Below are 26,873 nucleotides of genomic sequence, written 5' to 3'. Positions count from 1 at the left end.
GAGCCCTTGCTTTACGCCTTAATTCTCCTTTCAGCTGCAAAGTTTTACAATAAAAACTAGAAGTTTTATTTCAGAATTAAAATATGCTAAGGAACTCTTTCATTTCAAAACTAGTCTAAAAAAAAACTAGTCAAAAAACTATCTAGAGATCATGGGATTTTTGAGTGTTTCTTATTTCAAAGGCATATTAGTGTCAAATTTATAAAAGTCATATATTCCCAATGGATATGTTGTGACCATTTTTCCTTGATTCATTTTTTGTTGCATTTTTTATGACATGCATGTTAACAAGCATCCATTTATGACCTTGACATTAGCTTATTTTTTCTTTTGTAAGACTTCATAAATCACTGAAAGATTTTGTTTGAATCATTAGAAATAAAACAACCAGAGAATAAGTCATTGAAATGGACAGAAGCAATTTCCTTTCTCCTTATTTGTGCGTAATAGTTGACTGGCCCATAAGCCATATAAAGATAGTGAAACATTAACATAGCAGAAAAAAATGCAGCCATATCTGCATTTGACAAAATAACAGTACATTCATAATGCTGTTGGTTTCTTAATTTCAAAAGGCAGATTTTAATATTACTGACTTCAGAGAAAGATAAGAAGGGCAGTGCATATGACATTATCAGTCCAGTGTGGAAATAATGCATTCAAAATTAAAGACAGCAGTTTAATTAAGTGCATGAAAGGCTGGCTTTTATGATCATATTTCAAATACTCGAATGTCTTTTCATCCATTCTGCTGTATGACTTTACTTAATAATATATCAAGAACAAAAAAATGTATTGGAGTCTTTCTGCAAATTCAATTAGTCCAATAAAAAATGAAAAATAATTTATTTTTCATTGAAAAGAACTCAACCCTAACCCTCCTGATGACAAAGTGAGAGATGGGGGGAGCTAAAGAACTATGAAAATTCTGCCTTTGTTATGCATTTATGTGTGCATGAAACAGATGAAGTGTCACCATTAGTAACATTTATTATTTGAAAGGACTAATTGCATTCTGTTACAGTTAGTAGTTTATCAGATCCAGACCACAGAGTATTTACTTCTCCCTTACTATGCACTCACAGTGCAGCAGTAATTCCATAATTTGGTGGGTTGCTAAAGTGTACCTCTTTCAATGATAAACTCAAAACCACTGTCACACATTGCACTACTGCTTTACAGGCTAAGCACAATCTCTTCAATCCTTTCTACCTGCTGAGGGTTTATAGCTAAGGGAAGTGCAGAGATCACAGATTTTGAATTGTAAACCAGTAAAATGAGCAACACAAACAACCCTTCAGTAAGTGCAGCATTTAAAGTGGGAAATTAGCAAGTATGGTGTATAATGAAGGAAAAAATGTCCTTTTAGAAAACTTTTACATCAGTCAAAATGGGACAGCAAAGGGATCTGTAATACGATATTGATATTTAGACCAAAATCAGTAGGTTACTGGCTCAACCATGGCACATATCTGTAGTGACTGAAAGTTATTACCACTTGTCAGCTCCTCTCTGACCTCTGTGAAATGAGGTGCTAGGATCAGTCTGGTTCCCAGTGGGCAGGTGTCTCCATTACAAACACTTCCGGTGCCACGGCTGGTTTGTCAGTCACAGCCTCAGTGCAAAGGCTTGTCGTGGTACCATGGTGAATAAACAACATCCTCACCTCTGAAACTGGATCTTTCAGGTCAAGGCTGAGACAGGCTGGCAAATAATTCGAGAAAGCTTGAAACTCCACTGCTAGCACAGAATGGCTCTGGGAAAATAAAAGATCTCATTTTCTAGAGTTGCAGGCTGACAGGTTTTACTTCACCACATAACTAAATGTGGGCCTAAGGGCTGTTGAGGAATGATCTGCTCCTGGTCTGTTTATGGGTCCCCACCATACAAATTGATTCTCTTCTGCTGTCATTTTTCCTCCTATTTGTCTCGTTATTGGTTCTTTCAATACCACACTGTCTATGTAGGGGATGTTTCCCACTATGATTCTCTCAGTATGTGTCTATGAACAGCTTCTGTTCCAAATGCCTATTCATGTCCTAATCTCATTTTGACTTCAAAATATTCCTCTCCCAGAGGTTTCCTTAGAATAATTGTCCATACTGTAGAGAAACAGGGTGCATTTTGAAAATATAGCAACAATTTACAATAGTGACTCTTCAATGTCTTAAAGCAGTAGTTCTCATGTGAAAGAAGGAAGACATACAAAAATTATTTTCCTTGGCAAGCATGCCAAGAGAATAAGAGAAATGTTTATGGAAGTATGATTTAATAAACACTTGTGTTTTTTCTTCGCTTAGGTAACCCTCCCGCTACAGGTACAGGAACTTTACACATCACCTTGGAGGATGTCAATGACAATGTCCCATCCCTTTATCCAACACTGGCAAAAGTCTGTGATGATGCAAAAGATCTCAGAGTAGTGGTACTAGGAGCATCAGACAAAGACCTTCATCCCAACACAGATCCATTTAAATTTGAACTGAGTAAGCAATCCGGCCCAGAAAAATTGTGGAAAATCACCAAGATTAACAGTAAGTTTTTTTTTTTTTTCTTATGCATTTAGTCCTCCTGCCTCTAACTCACAGTATAATCACCCTGAGGCTGTCCATTATGTGAATTCAACAGCAGCAGTGCATGGAAGTCCTGCAGGATGAATCCATTACTGCTGCTTTACACTCTCCAGTGTTTTTTTCTAGGACCAGCTGCCTGGTGGGAAATACTAATAGTTTGTCTGCATTTTGTCTGACACAAGATTTTTTTTTTCCCTCTTCTTAATACATTGTCCAAACTTTTCTCTTTTAGTATTGCTTTAAAGAATGTCTACCGATGACATAATTTTGTAAAGGTTACCATATTTTTTTCCATGGAATTTGTTTGCAAAGGATGCACAAAGCTTTGCTATAGGACAGCATGAAACCTTTGCATGGGCTTTAGCAGTACACCTGAAAAACTTCCTGATTTCACATATTTGAACTGTAGAATTCACAAATACAATACCCAAATGTACTGGATCTATATACTATCATCAATAAGAGCATTTTTGAATTGTGGGGAGCAGAACTGGACACAGTACACCACGAGTGGCCTGACACTGAGTGGGATGATCACATCCCTATCCCTGCTAGTGACATGTCTACAGATGCAGCCAAGGATCTGCTTTGCCTCCATTGTTGCAATGGCACACTGCTTACTCACATTAAGCTTGATGTCCCCCAGGTCTCTTTCAGCAAGGCTGCTCCCTGGACTTTTAGCGGCTCATTTCATATTCTGCTTAGAAAGGACTAAAAATGGATGTGATGTCTGTGCCTGCCTGAAGGTTATCATGGACAGTGTGAAGGAGTCATTTTCTTTGCTGTTCCCCTGTTTGCCGGTGATGAAACCACCCCGTGCTAAACCTCCTAAATGAGCACACCTGGCTACCAAGAGCTGTTAAGACTCACTGTTGCATAGGTGAAGCAGATCTGTGGATCTAAAGGGATATTATTTCTCTTCACTGCCTTCTTAGTGAAATTGGGGAAGCAGTTAAACAGTTTCACCTGTGCTTCCTTGCAAGAAGGGAATTTTCCTTTGGCAAATAGATAAGTTCTTCCCTCTTGTGTTGCTTTGGGGATGACATGCCGTAGCATTTCATTAGTATATTCATTTCCACAGTAAACTCTGCCAATAATTTGAAGACCAAGTAATGTCTTTAAACAAAAGGGACTCTTGAAAGTCTTTCTTTTGATGGGGTTTGGAATATGTTTGCAATTAGCTGTAAGCCCCTGAAAGAATTTCTGTAACTGCCTCTTCTTACTTCCCATTCAGTTCAATTCTCTAATCTTTTCCTTAGAGTGCTCTCGTTTTCTTCTTAATTTCCACGAGTAACTGTGGCATGTCTGATACTGTTTACAGATTCCTCTTCCTACCCAAGTGACTACTATTTGGCTAATTCTTACCTCCTGATCTTTTTCAGATACTCATGCCCAGGTCATCCTGCTTCAAAACCTGAAAAAGGCCAATTACAACATCCCAATCTCAGTGACAGATTCTGGAAAACCACCTCTGACTAACAACACGGAACTGAAATTACAAGTGTGTTCCTGCAAGAAATCCAGAATGGACTGCAGTGCAACTGATGCACTTCATATCAGCATGACCCTGATCCTTCTTTCACTCTTCAGTTTATTTTGTAAGTCTTTTCCTTAACTGTAAGTAACGAAGTGTTATTTAGCTGCTCATCTGTGCGCTCTATATGAAAACTTACCAAGGGAGAAGTTAAGTTCATACATTGATAGTATAATGCAGTAATTTTATTTTTTTCCCTGAGGAAGTAGCTACATAAAAGTAGGAGGGGAGGGCTTTTTCACTGTCAAAAAGTAGCAAAAAATGCCTGGTTGTCAAATTAAGAAATAGAAGCAATAATTCTAAGAAGAATCAAAGAGAATTAAAGGTAGCATGTGATAAATTAAGAAGTACCAGCTGTAGTAACAGATTTGTGAGACACTTTCTTTCATCTCTCCCCACTTGAATTCAATTCAAAATCAGAAACAGGAGATTAAAGGTGTTCTTGTAACAATAGCTGTTCTGGGTCACCATGAAAATGAGTACTGCCTGCTTCGATCTATTCCTCTGTATGAAGTGTGCAAGCAGCTGGAACATAAGGAACTTATTCAAGATTCTGGCTTTAGAGACACACAAAATTGATAATCAGAATTACATGTATGGGTTGGGGGAGAGAGGGAAAATTGATGCATACAGAGGAAGCTTCTGCTGCTTCTGAGAAAGCTTTCTAAAAGTCTTATGAAATTCCTAATAAGGAATTCCCAGAATAACTGCAGAGTAGGAATTCAAAACTACAGAATTTTGACGTCTAACCTAGATATGTACCTGCCTTGCCCTGTGACGGTTTTCAGCAATTTTTTGATGTCTGTTAAAAAGGAATTGCTGTATCCCCTATTGTAGTAAACTATTATTCAAGGATTATTACCATCATCTAATGTTAGTAAATGCACTGTATGGTGAAATACTACCTGAGCCATAGTAAAAGGCCAGATATTCTTGATGAAGTACAACCTACCATGAGGCAGAGATAGAGGTCAAGGCAGAGATAGTTTACACATCTGAGGCTTGGTGTATGCTTGATTACACAGTGTCAATTTTTTTTTTCTTATAACATATTACTTTTATCCCAAAAGGTTAGCATGAAGGTCGTTGTGAGAGAATTAGAAGTAGCTAATGTTTGTGATGCTCTTTGAAGATGAAAAAGACTATATAAATGCTAAGTGCAAATTCCTGTTCTTTGTTCCAATCAGTGACATCTGAAGTATCTCCATTGGCTTTGCTTCAGTTGTTCTGGGTTTAGTCGACTGGAAACAAATGCAGACTTCAGCTGTTAGAAGTAATATGTTAGAAATATGTGACAGTACATGACACCACTGCATCAGTGATATAAATATGCAGCCCATTGATTCAAATATATTCCTGTTACCACTTCATAAATGTTGCTGGTGCTACACTAAGCATGACTTTCGCCACTGGGCTAACATTTTTAGATATGATTTGTGCTTGAACTTTATTTACATTATTGTATCTGCTTAGAATATAATGAGGTGGAGAAAAGTGTTTTGCTTTTGAAAGTATTCATGTTGAGTTTTCTAGCCCCCAAAGAAGTCTGACCACTTTCCTTAAATTGAGTTATAAAAAGTAGTTCTAGGTGTTGGAAAATGCTTCTTGAGTTGATCTTCTGACTACAGATCTTCCCCAGCTGAACTGTGGGCAGAATATAGGCCCCTGGCATCTGAGCACTGCGTGGTGCTCAGAATGACACAGGGATTCCCTCTCCTACTGTAAAAGATTAAGTAGCACTGAATAGTCTTTACAACGTGAAAAAATAAGACATGCCTCGAGCCTTTCTAGGCAAGTCTTATATTTCTTCAGAGTGCTATAATAGTAAGTATTGAGAAAGAGAACTGTAATCTTAAGGAAAGAGTGGAGTAAGAATGTGCATGTAATCTGCCAGCAGTTTGTTCAGTTTTACATATTGGTACCAGTCTGTTCTCTGAGCAATAAAACCAAAATAACGGGACGTTGCAGGTGAATTGAAGGGATGGGGAAGGAAGGATCTCCTCCTTGAGACTAAGGATGTTTGTACACAGTTGTTGTAAGTGATAGCATGAATTGTCTAGCTAGGTTTCAGCATAGCCAGACGTAGTCCTCAGCACAGGACTGTATTGTTTTTCCTTTGCCAACATTTGCTACTATTTAGTTGTGTGTTTCGGGTTCACCCAGTCATGCAGAGAGAGGTTAGTACTCCATGTCTGGTACAGTTATCGATTCATGTTTGTGCAAAGCCAGCAAGCATAACAAACATTTTCCTTAGGTGCAGATGGAGACATGAAAGAATGGGGCCACCAGACAGTTTAAATAATGTGGTTCTGTATTTGAACTTCTATAAAATCATAGAATGTGCTGGTATCATTGCATTCCCAATTCATTTCTACACACAGTTCTTTTATAGCTGCGATTAGTTCCATTGCAATGTTTTGTCTAGTCCAAATATTTATCAGAGTAATCAAAGATTACGATGCCATAAAAACAAAGAGAACTTTAGTGCTTATTGAACAGATGAAATATCCCATTTCTAGTGGCAAGTTATGGGTTTAATTTTTGCAAAAGCCCTTATGAGGCTCACTTTGCTCCCAGTATTTATGTTTTATGAGGCTCTTGTTCCTAGGAGGTAAATCCTTCAGTCAAATGAACTTTGTTATTCATGCCAAAGTATTTCTTTTTGTATTTGACATCTGGTGTGAGGATAGATAGCCCTGTGAAAGAGCTGTTCATGGAAAAAATGCCCTGCATGAATTTCCTCCCTATACAAAACATCTTGGTATTATCATTTAAATGTTACAATTATTATCTATACTTAGAATATGTGCCTCTTTTGTAAGTCATGGAAGAAGTCATATGTGGCAGATTTCTGAAGTAACTGAGCATAGAACTGAAGAGCCTGATTAAAACTATAATGCATGCAAAAAGCAGCAGTCTCACCTATTCTGTAGCTGCCTACTGTGTTCAGGATATTGAGGGATAATGGGATACAGCCTAGAGAGTTGCCCAGATATAACAAGAGAAAGTTTAGGGGTTCTTGTCAAGCAGAAGTAGGAAATGCGAGATAATGAAGTATATGGGCAGACTGCAGCTTTTCCACAACAGAACAATAAGCTGTTTGGTGGAATTAAAAGATGCTGAATGAAGAGTTGATTGACAAAAGGGCACCATTGTACTTAACTTATTACCTCTGAGAATCACTGACTTCAAGCTGGCAAGATATATAGTTGTCAGGTACAGGACTGTCCAAAGCTATAACAGTTAATGCTAACAAATATTGCAAAGAATATTAAACCTCATGTCATTATTCTAGGCTCCATGTTTAAAACAAGACCTAGATGATGTCCTCTGTCAGCTTTTTCTAGGTGCTACTGCAGACAACATAAAAACAATTTGTTCAGATATAACTTAGAATTTAGTAATTCAGATTGAGGAAGAAGAAGATATCAAAAACTAGATCTGGGTTCCTAGTCAGGGAGCAGGACTACAAAAATCATACTTGAGGAAAGGAAAAGCAGGAGAAAAAAAACGTGTGTTATGGGGCATGCCTGGTGCTGGGCCTGAGATTGCCCATGTTGTTCCTTACTGCTCACTCATTTCCTCATATTTTCAACTGACACAGGTGAAATAGCTCTGTTCAGAATGAATGTAACCATGCTGAGGGGGCTCAACAACACTACAGGTACAGATGGTTCTCTCTGGAAGGCTCGCAAACATTTTCAACAAGAGAATATCTACAAACTTCCTAATGATGAGAGAGAGGGGGAGAGAAAACAGGCCCCTTATTGCAACCTACAAATTGGTAGTTGACATTTAATTTAGGGTTGAATGAAAAAATACCTAAAATGGAGAAGAGCAGGCCCTGCAAATTTTGCTCAATTCTCATCAATTTAAAAACAAATGACTGTTAAGCGTATGTTTTACATTTAACAGCAATCTCATCACAAGATATATTGAGGTTGGTAAAGCTGTTCTTTTTCTACACTGGCAATGACATGTCAGAGAAAGTTTCTGTGAAGAACTTGGTTAGAACAAGTCAAGTCAAGGCATAGATTAAAGAACTTTTAGGATTTGAGTTACGCACAAGTGATGAGGAAAACAAGACAAGTTAAAAAGGTAAAATATCAAAAACAAATCTGTGTATATTGTCATAATGAGCTCAGCAACAAAAACCCTATGGAAATCTGCAAAAGAACTACTCTAGCTGGCAGCATTAGGCTTTATATCAGTGACAAAATATTTATATTATTATTTAAAAGACTGAATTCTGGAATTTTAATTTGACAATAATTATTTCACTTAATTGGCTAGTCATAGAATGATAATTGCATTTCATATTTCCTTTTATATTTTATAAACATAAAAGATGAAGTTAGACTCAAATTTATTGAAACAAGATACTGAAATAAGATTCAAAAACACAGCAGTCGTGTCTTGAACAAGCAGACCTTGGAGCATTCATTAGTAGGTCAGTCACACCAGAAATAATATTTTACTTAGTCTATTCTTTTTTTCTTACAAGGAAATTTAAACAATGTTGAAAAAAAAAAAAAATTGATATCAGTAGTTGACAGTCAACTAAGATAAGTTTTTTTTGTGTGTGTGTGTGTGGTTTTTGTTTGGTTTGTTTGTTTGTTTTGGTTTGTCTTTTTTTTTTGTTAACCTGGACAGTTGACTTGAACCTAGTAAGCAAAATATTCCATTACTACGAACAGAAAGTAAGGTGAGAGGCTGGAGGGGAAATAGTGCTATGACGAATTTAAATGAGCTGGAAGTCTCTACATCGGAGTTAATTTGTTAAACTGAGGATGGAAGGCCTCAGGTGTGTTGAAAAAGAGAGACTTGGACAGATGTCAGTACTGTGATTGCAAAGAAGCCTTAAAGACAATCTTGAATTTAACTTCTGTTAATTACATTCACTTTTCCCATTTTAATGCCCCTCCTCCCCACCATAATATTTTTCTGGTTTGAGGCATGCAGCTACAGCGTCAATAGACAATGTTTTGTTTTTTTTTCTTGTAAATTATATATTTGGTATTAAACCATTAGAAAAATTTAAATGGTATTAGCTGACAGATTTGAATTGTCCTGAACATGGACAGGCAGATTTAAAGAGTTATCGTTCATTCAGTTCATTTTTCAAAGCAACAGAAGCATCTGTATCTCTTGAACATCCTGTGTTATTTATGCAGGAACATCAAATGTCTGAAGACTGAAGCAACACATTCTTGAATGGCATGAGACTTAAGACAGATCACAGAAAGTTTCAAATGGAAAAGACCTTTAAGGTCATTGCTCTTTCTGTTCACAAGTGCAGTTTGGTTTCCAACAGATTCAGTTTTCAGCCTTTACTGTGAGAGACTTGGCTGAGTCTTAGACAATTGTGTAATTAAGTTTTTCAGGGCTCAACTAGTATTTATTTTTGTAGGATTTTTGATCTCCCCCTCCCCCCCCCCCCCCAAAAAAAAAAAAAAAAAGAAAAAAAGGAAAAAGAAAAATTTAATTCCTGTTCCAAAGAAGAAGCTTCAGAGGAGCTAGTTACAAAAGGTGACTTTGCTAAGAACAATATATGCATGTATATTTATTTATTTATATTTATCCTGCACCTTTTAGGTTGCTTTAGCATATTTTAATCTTCTATAGTATTTTTCTACTTTTCAGAGCAGTGATAATTAAAACAAAACAAAAATTTAAATAGGACAACTAGGAAATTTTGCTGAAGAAACTTTCCCATTTCTGAGAAGCAAAATATTCTTATATTGGCCAGAATTTCAAAAACTGGGGAGAGTTTTGCTGTGAAAGTTGTGTGTTTGCACAAGTCTAATTAAAGTTCTTTTCTTCCATTAGAGTACATACCATGTGGGTATATAACGTAGTACCTAAATGATGATACCCAAGTAACTGGAAAGTACTGTCAATCAGTGAGTTCCAGGGGTATAAATCTCACTTCCTAAAAGTAGTAACACCAGCAATTCCATCTATTACATTAATACTTACTATCTTCATTACAGGTGCGTTTTTCATATTAACATCATTATTGTTTCCGCTAAATTATCAGTGAATAGACACATTCTCAAATATGTGTAAGAGAAAAATACCTTTTTTTTTTTTTTTTTGGTCTCTTTAGATACCTTGCTTGATTAGTGAGGGAAGGATAGTTTGAAGGTTAAGGGATTGTAGTCAAATCGAGACAGTCATGATGTGAGTTTCACTTGTACCACAGACCTCTGTGTCCAGTCTTCTAATTTCTGTGCAGGTGTACTCAGTTCTGCAACCTGTTGTGCAGTCGGCTTTGGGAGCCCACCTAAAGTTAATGGGGCTTGATATGGCACAGAAGTCCATATGCATAATTGTACATAGGATTGTACATAATTGTACAGAAGATGTTATACCTAGTCATATACATGACAAGTAGAAATACCCTCAAATTGTACAAAAACATATTTAAAATGTACTTAATGATGTTAAGCTTTATTGAGTTAATTAGGTAAGAAATGACAGGTTTTGTACATTTTAAACCATTCAAACATGTTCCAGAAATATACCCATTGAAATAACACTACAGTTTAGAAGACGTGTGATTGTGATGTAAAAAAAAAAAAAAGTTACCAGCAAATACAGCTAGTTCCTTAAAAGTCTGTAATATTGTTCCTGACAGTTTTTCTGTAGACATGAAGCGAACATTTAAAGAGACTGGTTTGATAGACCATTTAGTGGTATGAATTCAAAGGAACATTTATGTTTTCATTTTCTCAGCAGAAACCGTAGATTTATAATATTTTGTATTTCTGAGTGACCTCTTAAAGTCAGCTAAATATATAACTTAAGATAATTATCTGAATTGTTCCGGGGTGGACTGTGACTAAATACTAGAACTGAACTGGTGACCACTTCAAATATTTTTTTTTCTGTCAATAATGGCTACTATACACAATGGGATTTTTTTTTTTTCTTTTAAGTGTCTACTTCCTTGGATATTTCTCCACTCTGTAACATCCCAACACCTCAAAATATGCTCTTCGTGCTGACAACTTGCTGTTCAGTTTTAAATGTGATATGTGATATTGAAGCTGAATAGAGAGATTAGATTGGGCCTGAAGTTTATATGATGTTGCTTTTGCTTCTCTTCTAGACAGCTGATGATACTTAAGTCCTTTAAAATGCTATTGATATCTGGAGTATTGCAGACCTACATTGTGTAAGGCCCTTCTTTACCCATACACCTAGTGCATATGTGTCATTGGTTAGTAGTCTTGCCAGTCATGCTTATAGTTCCTCTTTAAAAAAAAAAAAAAAAAAAAAAAAAAATTGAAATAAAGTCTAGTCAGTATTAACGTAGCCAAACTTGGCAATTTTCTTTTGATTTCTCCTCTTCCATGTATGCTACGCATATTATATATCCTTATTCTTGCTAAATAGGAGTTTTTAGTTGATTCTTTTAGTATTTCAAGTTGGGATTAGTGTACACCTACAGATCTGAGAAATAACATTCCTGAAATAAACATCTAGAGAGGTTGTCCAGGAAAAGTGATAGACTACAAAATGGGAGGTGTTTAAGAAAAGGTTAGATGTGGTACTTAGGGACATGGTTTAGTGGGTAATACTGGTGGTAGGGGGATGGTTGAACCAGGTGATCTTGGAGGTCTTTTCCAACCCTTATGGTTCTATGATCCTATTTATGCATACGTTCTATTTACTGATAACTGTTAGTAAACTAACCTATGGAAGTTGAGACCTGACTGCTTAAAGTTATACTGTGCTTTAAAAGGCTGGGTAGCTGTTATTTTTTATGCATTTATGAGAAATTAGATTTGTTCAATGCTACTGTTTCAAAACTGTACCTATTAATTTCAATTTCTGAATATTTCCAGTCGTTCAGCTGAATTTATCAGATTAGAGCATCAGAAAATACATTTCCAGACTGCAGGTAATCACCTCTGCGATTGTTTTGTTTTGAACGAACTGGAAAAGAAAGGAAGCATTTATTTAGTATTGGTCAAATGAAGGTGACATTGCTCTGGCAAAGTATCAACTAAAATCTGTAACAATTTCAAATATAAAATATCTACAATGTGTTAGCTGCTTTGCCAGAGAAATTACACCACCCCCAGTAGAATATGTCAAATCCATAGTAAATATGAATTGTATTACATAAATGTAGCACTGCACTGGGTAATACATGCTTCTGAATTTCAAAGCCAACTTAACTAGTCTTTTAGTTGCTGCTTTTGTCTTAGACAGTATTACTTACATGCATGTACATTTTTCACATCACAAGAACACCCAATAGGGTGCGTATATGTAGGTACAAGACAAGTAGGAGAAGCAGAAACAAGGATTCAGCAGTGAGCAAGGCCAGTGCAAGAAGTTAGAAGAGTGCGTTGGTGTATATCAGCACTGTTCCAAATCTGCCAGTATAGTTTTATAATAAATGAGTTAGCAGTGTGAGAGAGACTCTTGGAAATATCATCTGCTGGTGTCAAACAGATACCCTTTGAAAATGACTTCAGCCTGAGCAACCTATTCCCCTGTGCAAGCTGATTAGTTTGGATTGGCATGTTTCTCCCCAGTCTTGCCAATTTTGGCCAATTGCTTAGCACATGCCGACATTTTAGCTCCCGAAGTTAAATATTGACATTGATATATAAGTGCCTACTGGAGCTTTGAGTAGAATTATAAGATACTCATTTCACAAACACAGTACTAATGCATACTGTGTTTTTCCTATCATTAAGAATTTTGGAATCATCTCCTCACATAAATGGGAAACAAATTATATATGATGTTATAAGCTGCAAATTTTAAGGATAAACTCATTTACTTCTCTCTTCTTTATAAACCTTTTTTACAATGTTATTACTGTTCAGTGAGTTCATGCATTTGCTCTAGCCACAAGCATACCTACTGCTACTCCTGATACTAAAAATTGATTTCTTAGCTGCTGGAATAAGGTTGTGTGTTATCTGTCTGGAGACAGCTGTTTCAGCCTTTCAAATTCAGTGAGAGTTGCAGTGAAAAGATTCCTTCTTTTTTCAGAAGACAATTCCAGGATAGTCAAAACTAGTGACCACTAAAATTTGGCACACACTTACACCAAAGCATAGCCAGTGCATTGGACCACTGAAGAGGTTACAGGTGAACATACACAGTTATTATGTAAAAAGTATAATATACACATATATATAACAGTTATTAAATTACTATTTTACAGAAATGTACAAGATATTAGCATTTATAGGCAAGTGGTGCAAACACTATGATACTTCTGGTGTTTAAAACTACCCACAACAAATCTACCAGTGATGTACATGAAACCAATTTAAATTTTTCTAAGTTCTACATGAAGGCTATATTAATAACTATGTATCTAATTAATGCTCTTTTATAGATGCTAAAGCCAGGAAAGAGGTCCTGAATGTTGATTAACTGCCTAATCAGAAACACGGTTCTGATCTCTTCTACCATTTTCCCATTACCCCTTTAATGTTACCGAGGTTTTGATAAAGTCCATGATGTAATGGAGACTTTAAATTATGCAGAGATTAATGTAATATTTCTGATGAGAGGGCAATTGAAGGAAATCTAAAGAAATGGAGCATGCCTGAGTTGAACTCCAGACTCCAACTGTGTTAACTCTCTTCACTATGTTAAATGAGAATTACAGGATGAATACATCTTGGGTAAAGTTCACTCCTGTACAGAGGGTCAGCATGGAACCTAAATGCCTTTAATTTTTATAAGGTTTAAACTGCCGTTTAAGACACAGAGTCTGTAATGGTGGGGAAAGAAGGGAGCATGTCTGGTCTCATAAGGTACACATCTTTCAAAGGCCTTGGATTAATCAAGTTATTTCTGTTTCTTTAAAATAAGCAGGGGGTTGAGTCACTAATTTACAAACATGTTCAGAGAAAGCTAAGGCTGCAACGTAGAAAGGTAAAGTGTCTGGAAATCACAAAGAATTTTCTGGGCTAAGTAGAAGTCATTTGGCAAATAAAATTGTTTACTGGCTGATTAGAAGGATTCCGATGGACCATGAGCTCTCCAGATCCTGAACCATGGTAAACAAGGTTACATGCTAAAGGCTGTCTTTTTTTCTAAGATGGGGTATTATGCATTCATGGTTTTAAAGAGTTATGTGCATTTTTTTCTCCATTATCTTTTATCATATGAATCAGCGTAGGAAATAAACTTTAAATTAGTCCACTGTGAGGTAGACAGGTGGCTGTAGTCATTGAAGAAATCGATATTATAGACACTCTGTCTTTATTAGGCGGCTTGCTCCTTTTTTGAAGCAAGTCAGTGTCTGAAACCACAATGCCTAGATGATGATTCAGATATCAGTCCTGTAGAGTCTTCTGCCACCTACTTCAAACCTTTTGACTTTCCAATCAACTTTAGTGGGAGTAGAAAGGGGATTTTGTTCCATCTTAGGTAACTACATTATGAATCTCCCTACCGTAAACAGTATACTTAGACCTATATTCCTATAGCATTATTACACTCCATCCAGACAAACACGTCCAGTTTTCATTTTCTTGACCAACAAAAGCAAAAATGATCCTCCAGTGTCAAAGTACTAACGCCAACAAACACCATCCATTTACAATAATGAGCCATGAATTCTTATCTGAGACAAATTACCCATAATAGTAACAATTCAGACTGCAAGCACATAAGAACAATGCTGCAAATTTCACTGTTATCTCACTATTTGACTGCTATCTTAAAAGGAACGTGGCTGAACATTTCTCTCAGGAATAGAAGAGCTAGAGCAGAGACCTGTGAGGTTCAAAATGGTGATGATCACATTGGAGACTGCATTGAGAGTGAGTTCTGGGGAAAATAAGTTCTATATAGTTATGCTAGCTTTATGCTACTCGTGCATTCCCCAGATACTCTAAAGGGAAGGGGTGGAGGTGGCTATTGGCAACAAAAGAACAATGATGTACACATCACCTTTGTGGCTTTCATACCTGCAGCTGTATACAGCAAAACAGTTGGAATCATGGATCATCATGTCCAACCATTATATACTAGAATATATACTAGAGCAGTTCTGTGATTTCTATAGCTCTGCTTATATTCATCATTAAGGTTTCTGTACAATACTTTGGTAATTTTTGATTTGTGTAGATCTTGTTTTAAGGGCATTACTAGCCAGAATGCATATCCAATAACACACCTTATGAGATTTTATCAGAATATTTTTAGAAAGTAAATTTGTAATTGACAAACTTTGATATTAACCACAGAAACTAAAAGTTAGTCTAACTTCACCATTGGACACAAGCAATTATTTTTTTGTTTAATCACCGTTGTTTGCAATAGAAAGAACCAAAACAGATTTGGTCTTGAATAGTCTTACTGGAAGTACTGAAGTTAGTTAGCTACATAAATTTTATAGCCCCTAATTTTGAATGTTGGAGCTGTTTTAAAAGCCAGACGCAAGGGATATGTACTATTCCTCCAAACAATGTTTAGAATAAGTTATTTTAACACAACTTCAATTAAGGCTGGTGAAATGGCTGAGCTGGATTCATAGTAGTCTTAGCACCCATTGCTAAATGTCAAGATTCTTGTAGATCTGTCAGAAGAAACACATGCTAAGGAGAAAGCTTTTTACAGAAGCTTGCAGGGAGCTCCTCCTATTACATGGGAAAGCTTGGGAAAAAAAGCCCAAAAGGTTTCTTTGAAAACATGTCAATGAAAGTTGGTGCCATAGTGTATGAATATGAAAAACTGGTTATGTGGGGATGATCCATGAAAAGACATGCATTAGGGAAGAGGCAATGAAGGAGTAACAGAGGTGTTGTTGAAGTGGCAGAGTAGGAAAATACTCTGTACAGCAAAAGACTGTCAGGATATGAAGTACAGTATCTCGATTTTGACAAGGGCTGTGAAAACACGTTGCTAACCTGCTGAGGAGAGCCTGGGCAGGATATTTAGCTGTTTGAATGGCTAGAAACAGTCCTTTGGGATGATGTGTGAAAGAATCATGTACATTAAGATGCAACCTAAATACACAGACCTAGAAAGGAGATTCTGTGACAAAAACGTTCTCCATTTTGTCTCACTTTTTAAGCTTGAATAAGAGGCAGGATGATAGTGTTGTCCAGAGCAATCAAAAGAAGAACTGGAAGGGAGTGCTTTAAGGGAAAGATTTAAGAGCTCAGTTTTTAGCTGTGACGAGCTGTCTGCTAAACATTGAAAAGGTAGAGGTCAACATTGTAGTCTAAATGGAAAAACAGGAAGGAAGAGTAAGATCTCTGAACTGCCAGCCCTGAAGCAATCGCTGAACACGTATGAATGGTAGCACAAAGAAAGGGAAGAAATTGAAGTGGGGAAAACAAAATTTCCCCAGACACCTGGAATGTAAAGAATAAGACAAAGACATGCAGGAAAAGTGATTACAGACCTTGTAGGAAAATGACAGGAAGATGTAGTCACAGGAGCTGAGGGAAGCATCAGATTTCCAGGCATGTGATTGAATGCGTCAAAGACAGCTGACAGGTCAGATATGATGAGGTTGATAAGTGATTTCAGTAGAAGGAAAGTCAAGGCAAGAACTGCAGTGCTTCAGGATGAAAGGGAGAAGGGAACTGGGGTGGTGTTTGGAGAGGCAAGTGGGGAAACAGGCAGGGAGAACCTGCTTATATTGTGAGAAACATGCTTATTGTGAGAACATGCTTATATTTGTGAGAAAAGCTAGCCTTCAACTAGTACAGTAAAAAAACATATTCATGGTTAAAGCTGACCTAACCAGTTTTAATATATAGTTTACTCAGGAAAGGCAAGGTGTGTGATAAGGTAGTAACATTCATTGCATCTGTCAATATGATGTAAAATATACAAGCTTTTCTTCAGGTCTGCACATAAATCAACATATATTGCCCTTTATTTACAAGCTGTTGGTGAAGCAGTCACTAGCTGCTTGAGTTTGTGTGATATTTATAAATTTTGTGCTGACAGATTCCTCTAAAGTTTCAGCCTATGGATTATACAGCAATTCAGTATAAGAGGTGCTGTTCATTCATCACATACAAGTGCCTGTCCCTAGCAAGGAGACCTCCAGGGATCTCCGAAAGATTCAGAGGAGCTTTGCTGATTCAAAAGCTACTATTATTTACTTTGAGTCAGGCTTGAACAAATGCCCTTTAATGATAATCAACTTCATTGTGACTTGGAAATATATTTTTCAGATAGTCTGTGAAATCAGAGTCCCAGACTTTTGCTTTTCACTATCCCAGGAGATCAAGTTGTTTATGAGAATTTAGTCCCAGTCAGTCCTTAATCCAAACATATCCAAACTCTGGCAGTCATGCTTACAAAGTTCCTATATAGAAGCCTGGAGCCTAATTTTGTGGTCAGACCTTTTCTTTAAAATGCATGCTAAAAATCCCCATCCCAAGCAATTCCAGATTTTATCTTATTTGGAAATCTCGGTGGCACTTCTCACTTCAGTGAGCCCCATCCATCAGTTCCCTCTATGGATTCTCATACTTGTTTAATTTGCTTTACTGACCTTTGTTTAACAGAACTGAGGTCGTGCTGCAGGGAAAGGGCAGGCTGTGGCGTGCTATCCAGGTGTCTGTCTTGTTGTACAGCCCATCTGGACAGGCCCCTAGCTGGAGGAATTTAATATTGATGTCAGTTCAAATAATGCCAAAATAATAACAAGAAAAAAGCAGATAAAGTAAAAACAGCCTTATCAATAATTATATTAAACTTGAGTTGCCTTGAAGGAAAAGCAGATGATTAAAAACAAATAAAGAGCACAGACTAACATATAATAATGACCATTATGTTACTGCTTCTTCTGCAGGTGTCTGTAATAGTGACAGAATTATATACTTCATCGTTTAAGGGTACAAATACATTAGACAAACATTTCCTGACTTTGTGTCAGTTTTCATGTGCATGCTTGATAGCAGCTGTATGTTTTGACGCCACAGTCACCTTGGCCCAGGTTACAGAGCCCTGCGTCTCCATAAGGCCATTGCTACGCTGTTGTGAGTTAACCACAGTGGGCAGCTCAGCACCACACAGCTGCCCACTCACTGCTGCCCCAGGGAGATACAGAAGAGACTGAGAAGTGTAAAAGCTAGAAAAATCATTGTTTGAGATGATGAGAGTTTAACAGGTAAAGCAAAAGCTGTGAGCACAAACAAAGCAAAATAATTCATTCACTGCTTCCCATTGGCAGGCAGATGTTCAGCCATTTCCAGGAAAGCAGGACTTAGCTCACATAATGGTTACCTAGGGAGGCAAAGGTCATAACACTGGATGTCCTTCCCCCTCCCTTCTTCCCCTCATCTTTCCACCAGCTTTTATTGAGGAACGTGATGGCATAGGGTATGGAATATCCCTGTGGTCGGTTGGGGTCAGCTGTGCTGGCTGTATTCCTACCAACTTCTTGTGCACCCTAGAATACTAGCTGGCAGGGCAGCATGAGAAACAGAGAAGGCCTTCACACTGTGTAAACACTGTTCAGTAACTAAAAAGTCGCTTTGTTATCAATTCTCTTTTGATCACAAATCCAAAACATACCACCATAAAAGCCTCTAAGAGGAAAGCGAAGTCCATCCCAGCCAAAGCCAGTACAACCAGTAAATGAACACTGTAAGGTGAGAAATTGAATTCATTTGAGAGGGGTCAGACCAGCATCAGCCCACAGGCAAGCTCTAAACTGACCTCCAGATGACCTTAGCTATGTGTTTTGTTTTGTTTTGTTGTTGTTAATTTGTTTTTTATTTAATGGTTGGACTTGATGATCTTAGAGGGCTTTTCCAACCTAAATGATTCTACGATTCTATTGCAAAGCCAAATATTTGCAACTCAGTACTGTCCTGTTGATGCCAAGTGAAATTGGAGGAAAGCAACCCATTATCTACAACTGATAGATTAGCTCTTAAGCTTTGCTTTTTCTAAGCTTGTTTACTGCCTTTGTATTATCAGGGTACCCATCTAAAATGGGAAAAATCATTCAAGTTGTGCTACCTTCACTTAAAATAAATAAATCAAAAGGTTAGGCGACAAAGATAAGATTGGTATTTCTGTAGCAACTTTAATAAACTATACCAGCTCTTTTAGTCCCTGGTATATTCACAAATTAGACTGTTATTCTTAAAAAATATATTGTTTGTTTGCTCTTTACTAGTCAGTGTGCACACACAAGGGAGGCGTACTGGCATTTTACTTGCACTTTTGCACCAACATAAATGAACGAGGTGTCAGATGGGAAGAATTAGGTCCTGACTCAAGTTTTATGTTCAGGCCTCCACTCTACATCTTTCTGAATTGCACTGCAAAGGTCTCTGAATGCTCCAAGTGACATTTTGGGATTTCCTCCTGGAGATTTCTGTCTTCACAAATAATTGTTTCTAAACCTGGATAATTCATAGTGAACTACTGATAAATGTGCATATACTCAGTAAGTAATGGGGGGGGGGGGGGGGGGCAGGGGGAAGATAAAAGATACTGTGATCTGCATAGTAATAATCACACCCATTTCCCATCATTTAGGTCTGTAAGAACTCCTGACATTTGAAGCTGTCCTACCGTGTTGCCATGGCAACAAGAAAAAAGGAAACGTCAGATCTGAAGACTGCAGTTTACAGTTACTGTTCTTCACTACTAGGCCTCAGTTGCTCCAGATTCAGTTTAATTTGCAACCTCACAATCTGTCCGACTATACATTGGTGTTTGACAGCCTCTACCCTAACTTCCATTTATTAATGGACTCCTCTTGCAAGACGCAAGTGTTATGTGACTTTTCACTGAATGTTAAAAGACCATGACATCTAAACTTGACCTTCAGGGAGCAGAAAACAGATTGACTCCATTTTTTTCTAACTGTTGACTTGTTGCTATTCAACTGTTCAGAAAATATTTTGTCTGTGGTTTAGTATTTGTATATGTATGAGTGTATGTATATATATATATATTTATATGGAGAGAAGAGTTATAGGACTGGTTTAGCTTTTATAAAATATTCATCTGGACTGTGCAAGTGACAAAGCAGAATAATACAGCCACAGATGAATTGTAACTATTCTGTATGGCTAAACCTACTGTATTTGCTGTTTATGGTGTGGCCAGAAGGAGAGAGCCTATTGCAAGCATATCACTAAAAGAGCCTCTTTGTTGACACCAAATGAAGCAGGCCCAAGGCTCTGCAGCAGCACTTCTTGTACCTCAGGTTCAGCAAACAGGAAATACAAGTCCTCCTGGCTCGTTTCTGATCCGGGTTTCTTTCCTTATGCCCCAATTGGAATTTAAGATCCCCCAGGAGCACAGCTCTTTGCCTCCCCTTGCAGCAGGAGCAGTGCCAGGAGGTGAGACGAGCTCAGATTTGTGAGACAGTGGGGAGCAGCCAGCTGCAACTGGCTCTGTGTGGGTCGCTATTGACAGCGGTGGGACATGATGGGCCTGATTTTTTAAAGGGGGTAAAGTCTGCTTCCTTTATGTTCCTGCAGATATTTATTTGCTGGGGCAATTTACAAAATTTAAGTCTTTTGTCAGTTCTGCAGACACAGTTAAGTCAGTAGATGTCTGTATGACAAGCTGATCAGAACAGCAAAAGCAAGGTATTTCTCAGAAGCACTGGTCTCTCTCTCAGCCTCTGTGCAGCTGTCATCACACATATAAGCACAAGGAGGAAAACAGATACCCTATTATATAAATATATTCACATATATATAGTTTTGAATATATATATACATACATACACATGTACACACAGTTTCCAGTTAAGAGTAACAAGACCATTTCTTTGTGTGCATAAACTTACCACACTTGTTTGCAGACATGGGAAAAAAGGGTGTTCGTTACATAGGAATATGAATCCTTTTATATTCTGTGAGCATGTAAGGCTGAAAAAAAAAAAAGAAAAAAGAAAAAACCTAACTGTATCAAGATGATCATCTTGTTAATAAATTGTAAATGATCCATCAAAGCTCACACCAAATTTTTATAAATTTAACACAAAAAGTATACTAGTGACAGACTGTGGCTTTTATTAGAGCTTGCCAGTAACTAGGGTAAGGTAAGTGTCTTAGAATATTTTAATAAACTTGCTTATTTAAAGTTTAAACAAGAAAGCTTCCTTATGCAATAGAACTTTGCAGCTGCATTCTTTAGTTAGCATTTTTACAGTACTTATGAGTCATACTGTATGTCGTCTTTACTACAGTGAGATTATGAGCATATCTTCCACATCACATATATGTTTCAATAGTAAAGCTTTTTGGAAACATTAAAAACTCCAAACATACATTTAGTTTTCCATAATGCTACACTAGATATTAAATGTGTGTTGGTGGTTAAAAATTGCTGTACAATAGCTTTTCTCTGACTTCCTGTATTGTACCAAATATGACAACAGATTTTTGTTTTGTTTTTATTCAAAAGGAGTAATAACAATGGCAACAGAGGAAAAATTAGTTTGTGAATTAGTTTGTGCCATGAGTTTCCCTATCATTGTAAATTTCTTGATAAGATACAAGCTGCCTTCAAACAAGAACCTGTTTTTCTCTTCCAGCTTAACTCTTGCAGTCCTGGACAAGTGAAATTTCCCACTGACCTTGTTTCTCTTGCAGCACGCTCTTGGTGTTTCGCTTCCCACAGTGGTGCTTTGAGGTTAGTAGGAGTTTCTGTTGAGCAAGGACTTCAGGAGTGGGCTGTTATGCAGCTGCAGGCATTTAAAAAGGAAGTGCCTGATCTCAAACATTAACATGGGCATGCTTCTAGTTCTCTTTCTCTGCCCATGCCTTGTAGTAATCATGTGCTGCTGCTTTATCATCAGCAGTCATGTCTTATAAAAAAATAAAAATTTTAGGCAATGTTTTCAAAAGGAAAAAAAAAAATCAACAAATGCCTAACACTACTGGATTTTCAGGATACATATTTAGTGATTTCATCCAAATGCACCCAAAGATGAACTGCACCCTCCACTTTGATCTACAAAACCTCTATCTTGAATAAAAGAAATGATAATATCCTCCCCCCACAAAATACTCTTTTTCTACTTGCTTTCTTCCTCTTTCTATCAAGCAAAACCCACCTCCGGAAAAGACACCCAATGCCATTAGTGTCATTTCTATCAAGTACCAGATAAAGCTACCCTTTTCTAATTTACACCAAGGTTCACGTAGCATTTGGTGGATCATTCCAAGGGCATCCAAAACCAGGAACAAAGAAAAAATTTTACCTGGAACTGCACTAACAATGGATAGACTCTTTCTACTAATTTGTGCCCAAGGACAAGAAATCTTTCTTCTCAGATAATACTGCAACCTTTTGACATGTAGAGAAGTCAGTACAATGGCTGAAACTCTGAATCAAGATGCATCAAAGGCTTTAATCACCATTATCACTTTATCACTCCAACCAAATTAAAGTTGCCCATCCTTCACTGAGTATCTCTTTAGGCCTCAGACTGAGCTAATCACTGGACTACCTAAGCACTCAAAGAGAAGATGAAGCTGCCATGTTAATGTTTCTCCACTGTACCTGAGAACCAACACTGTTTAACAAGTGACTGTGTCACTTTCTGTGGCATTATACAAATGAGGAACTGCATGAGAATCTGAATTTTCTTACCTGAAAAGAAGCTCAAAAAATTATATTCATTTCCTGAAACAAAGGAGAAATAATAATTTATTAGTTTCTAACACTATCATGAAAAAGCAGAGAGTTTGCAAAATTAGTTGTCTTTTTTTTTTTCTTTTTAGTTAATTATGTTTAACATGTGTTCAGCCAAGCTTGCTGTTTTTATAATACAGCGCTGATTTCTACCTAGCTATTTTGGTCACTACAATGTTTATTTCAGCCTATGTTTGCAGACATACAATGCTGTCTGGAGTCAGAAAGACAGTGAACTTGATTTTTTTTTGTTTTGAAACATGCATAAAATGTCTTGTGCAAAAATCATTTCACTTTAAAAGAGTATCTGCTGTTAAAACACAAAGTGGGTATAACAATCAGCAAGAAGTGTTCATTAGCAAGGTAAAGGTCTAATTTGTGGTGTACTTGCTAATTGAACTCTGTCTGTACACCTCATGCACGTACTCACGATATGCTTATGTGCATTTATTAATGTACATTTTGTTCAGTAACTGCAGGTCTGAAGATTCAAACAAAGGGAAACCAGCTGAAATTTCCTACTGGTTAGCAAGGAAAATTAGGTAAGAGTGGAACACTGGCTAATATACTTTCTGAGACCCATTCTCATCTCACTTACACTGGTGTAAATTAAAGAGCAACTCCATTACTAGGCTTGTTTGAGCTTCAGTTAGTTGTATTTAGATGAAATTTTTAATTTAAACCCCTCTACATATTGTTTTTACTGGTCTGCTGTGAACAGTAAAGCACAGATGACTCACTTCCTTCACCAACCACTTTAACATGTCTCTAAGGAACCCAGCATAATTTGGTTTAACCTTTATTTGAAGTGGCTGTGGCCTGTAGTCAAGTAATTTGTCCTGGTCTCTCGTGTAGTCATTTAAGTTAGGGATCACTGTAATACAATCCTCATTTGTTAAATTGTGGGCTTACAATCAGTTCATAGGAACCTATGTTAAATGTTTTATCACTACAAAAGGAAAGATGTTATAGTAACAACTTTCACATCATTGGTCTTTCCTTTGCAAGACTCCTTGCTGAAACACTGAGAAAAATGCTGGGTTTTGTCTCAATAGTGCACTTAGCCATTTGAGACACAGCAGAATTTTGTACACAAATAATTTTACATCACTCCTTATCCAAAAGCCAAGTTTCTTTCTGAATGGGTTTAATAATTACTCATATAATTAAAGTTTAAAAAACCAAACAAAAAATAAAAACACGATAAATCATATTAAACAGTCAGCTTGAGAACAGCAAGTCTAGGACAAAACTCTGATCCTATCTTTCCTTTGTTGCATCTCTAGAGACTCGGTTGTCTGAGAGATATGCTGGCCAATGGTGATAAAATGAGAAATAACTAAAATAATAATAATTTTCTATTAACTCTGTGATCTATAATATTTAGAGTTAACAAACAAAGGATTTCAGTAGTAGTTATAACAGCTATTCTCTTTAAAGCAGATATAGCTGACTATTTAACTGTGTAAACCATATAACCCGTTGACTACACTGTTTTCACATCAAGATATACTAGTTGGTTTATATTTGTCCAGATGAAATGGATACACTCATCCACTCTCTGTGGAAAGTTATTAGTTGCACAATTGCTATGTGTGTGTATATATGTAGATATATAGAGATATACACATACATATATAAATATATATATATATACTATATGCAGATGGAGACTAATACAACATGGGGACTCGGAATAAGTAGTTTAATCCAATGATTCACGGATGAGTTAAGAGATAGCTTGTGTTACGTATGCCAAACCAGTCTGATTACAAAAAAAAAAAACAACAAATTCCACACACTGAAATCCAGGCTTATTCCAACTTTCATGTTGTATTTATGCTACCTTTAGCTGTCCCCTCTTAATAAAATTTATACCATTTGAAGATATCTATAATTATTTACCAACTCTTTTTTTTTTTTTTTCTTTTTCCTTGTCTACATATCAGCTGGTCATCAAAAGTGGAAAGGGAAGGGTTTAGAGCCAGAATTCTGCATTTCTCTGCTTTCAACAGGACAGATATTTAGGAGAGTTTCATTAACCTTTTGACCATTACACTCCTTCTCTGCATCAATAAGTGGCTGTATTTGATCATTTGGGGGTAGAAATTAATGTAAAGACAGACTATGTGTATGTACATGCATACACACACCACCCGGGACTGTAGAACAAGAGCACGTCTGGTGAAATGACGGTGAATTCAGTACAAACAAGCTGTGTTGTTACTGCCATTTCAGACAGAAACCTCCTGTAAAAACATATTTGCCCCATAACAATCTCTCTATCTCTGTTATCACCAAGATGTTTTTTTATGAGTTCCTTTCTTTTTTTTAAAGCTCGAGCAAGGAGAAAAATATTTTGTTTGATTTAAAAATAATAATAATTCAGCTACTTTTCCAGTTAATTGTTCCTTTGGGCCCTAGTTGCTGAATTGCTTGCTGTTTCTGAGGTGTAAATAAACGTTTTGATTTCTGACGTGGTTGCAAAGAAACTTGTAATTTATTTGTGAAATGCTCAAATAAAGGATGTATGGGCTTTTACCTTTTGTCTGGGTGTAGACCTTCCTGATGCAGTACAGCAGGAATGGAGGACTACAAAACGACCCTGCGACTGTCAAAGCAGTGGAATAGCCTGAGCTAAATACAAGCTCCTACATTGCTCTAAGCAAAAGAGATGAATTGCGGCCTTCATCATCATCATGCCATGTTTATAGAGTGAAAATCTGGAGGTCACAGATGTAATTAAAGTTTGACCATACAAGAAAGCAGTAGTAGATTATTCAGCATCTATTCAGGTAACAGTAATGCTTTGCCATCTGAAGTACACTTTCATTACAAGAGTCGCACTGAGTGAAATCCAGGTCAGATGTCCCTAGGCTGAATTGTGTGCAGAAGCTTTAATGGATTTTTGTTGCACCTCCTTTCTGCTTCACCTGGTCACCTTCCCCACCTACTACCATCATTTCGGCTTATGTAGAAGAGATATCCAGAAAAGTGCACATAGTAACACTGAAACAGGCTGAACAAATGTCAGTTGGCAAGAACCGCATTGGCAAGCTACAGGAAGGACTGCATTGCTGTCGTTCAGTAGTACTCACTGCTGTCATGGCTGATGACATGATGGCTTTTAACAGTGAATGCTGCCATAGTCCGTAGTCATGTCTGATATGTTCCCTCCCCCTGCTTAAGTGCCGTGGAAGTATCACCACACAAATATGAATGCAGATGTAGTCTACTTGTTGCCCTGACTCATAAAGTCTTAGTCCAAAATTTAGAGCCCTTATGTCCTTCAAGCCTGCGCTGCTGTAGGACAGGTTGTCCCCAGAAGTTTGCACTGCTCTAATGTCCTGTACCAGGAACTTCAGGCTTTATTGACAAGGTTTATCCCTTTAACATGCATTCCTAGTAGCAGGACTCAAGGTTTATAAGACGCTATTTTATTTTTTGTCCAAGCTCTCATAGTCTGTAATTGTGAGAGGTAAGGAAGCGGGGTGCTTTGTGTGCTTTTTCCTGTGCTGCCAGCTGCTCCCAGTCATTGCAAAAGGTTCCAGCAGGTAACGTAATAAATAGTAGACAGAACCAAGGCCAGAATAAAGAACAGAAAGCTAGGCAGAATTAAAATATTGCAGGGAATTTGCATCATAGCACAGTGTCGCCTTTTTGCCAGGAAATTCTTTTTCCAGCACATAGCCTGAGATTGTTGGATTTCTGAAATTCCTGTGAGTTGATTTTTTTTTTTTTTTTTTATGGTTTTCTAGAAAGTTACCTAAAGTGACAAAGAAGCATAAAGATAGAATATCCCTGGAAAAGGTTTCTACTACATGTAGAATAGAGGACACTGGGGAGGAAGGACAGCACTAGCAGGAAACATTTGAGTACAAGCCACAGCAGTTTGCTTTCCCTGAGATCTACCTCCACAGGCCTCTGCTTGGTATCTTTGCCTATTGCCTAAGGTTTATCAGGCTTTGAATCTAAAGGGGGCTTTTTATGTGGTCCGTAATAAGTAGAGGATGAAACAGTGTATATGACACTTGCGGTGTAATTGAGCAAAAGGTCATTACCTGAAAGCCACAGCAAAAGAGTGTCACCTCCTTTGGTGTCAGTTGAGATCATTGTCCTAAACTAATGCTGTGCCTTGTATC

General features: G+C 37.2%; 1 protein-coding gene across 11 annotated transcripts in view; it reads left to right on the top strand.

Moving 5' to 3' along the window:
• Window positions 1-25,272, top strand: part of CDH13 (cadherin 13) — a 477,794-nt gene extending 452,522 nt beyond the window's left edge. For 5 of the 11 annotated variants that reach the window (XM_035543525.2, XM_050713274.1, XM_035543522.2 and 2 more), the window contains 4 exons: window positions 2,301-2,534; window positions 3,956-4,171; window positions 11,961-12,016; window positions 19,612-25,272. In XM_035543525.2, coding sequence (XP_035399418.1) covers window positions 2,301-2,534; window positions 3,956-4,171; window positions 11,961-11,986 — 476 coding nt within the window. In that variant the 3' untranslated portion in view covers window positions 11,987-12,016; window positions 19,612-25,272. Of the gene's footprint in view, window positions 1-2,300; window positions 2,535-3,955; window positions 4,189-11,960; window positions 12,017-19,611 lie in introns of those variants that run through there. The other 6 variants (XM_035543527.2, XM_035543529.2, XM_035543530.2 and 3 more) reach the window with 2 other exon arrangements.
• Window positions 25,273-26,873: the final 1,601 nt, after the last annotated feature.

This window comes from Cygnus atratus, chromosome 12 (genome assembly GCF_013377495.2).
Source record: "Cygnus atratus isolate AKBS03 ecotype Queensland, Australia chromosome 12, CAtr_DNAZoo_HiC_assembly, whole genome shotgun sequence".
Taxonomy (NCBI): domain Eukaryota; kingdom Metazoa; phylum Chordata; class Aves; order Anseriformes; family Anatidae; genus Cygnus; species Cygnus atratus.
This window is presented reverse-complemented; position numbering and strand designations above follow the sequence as displayed.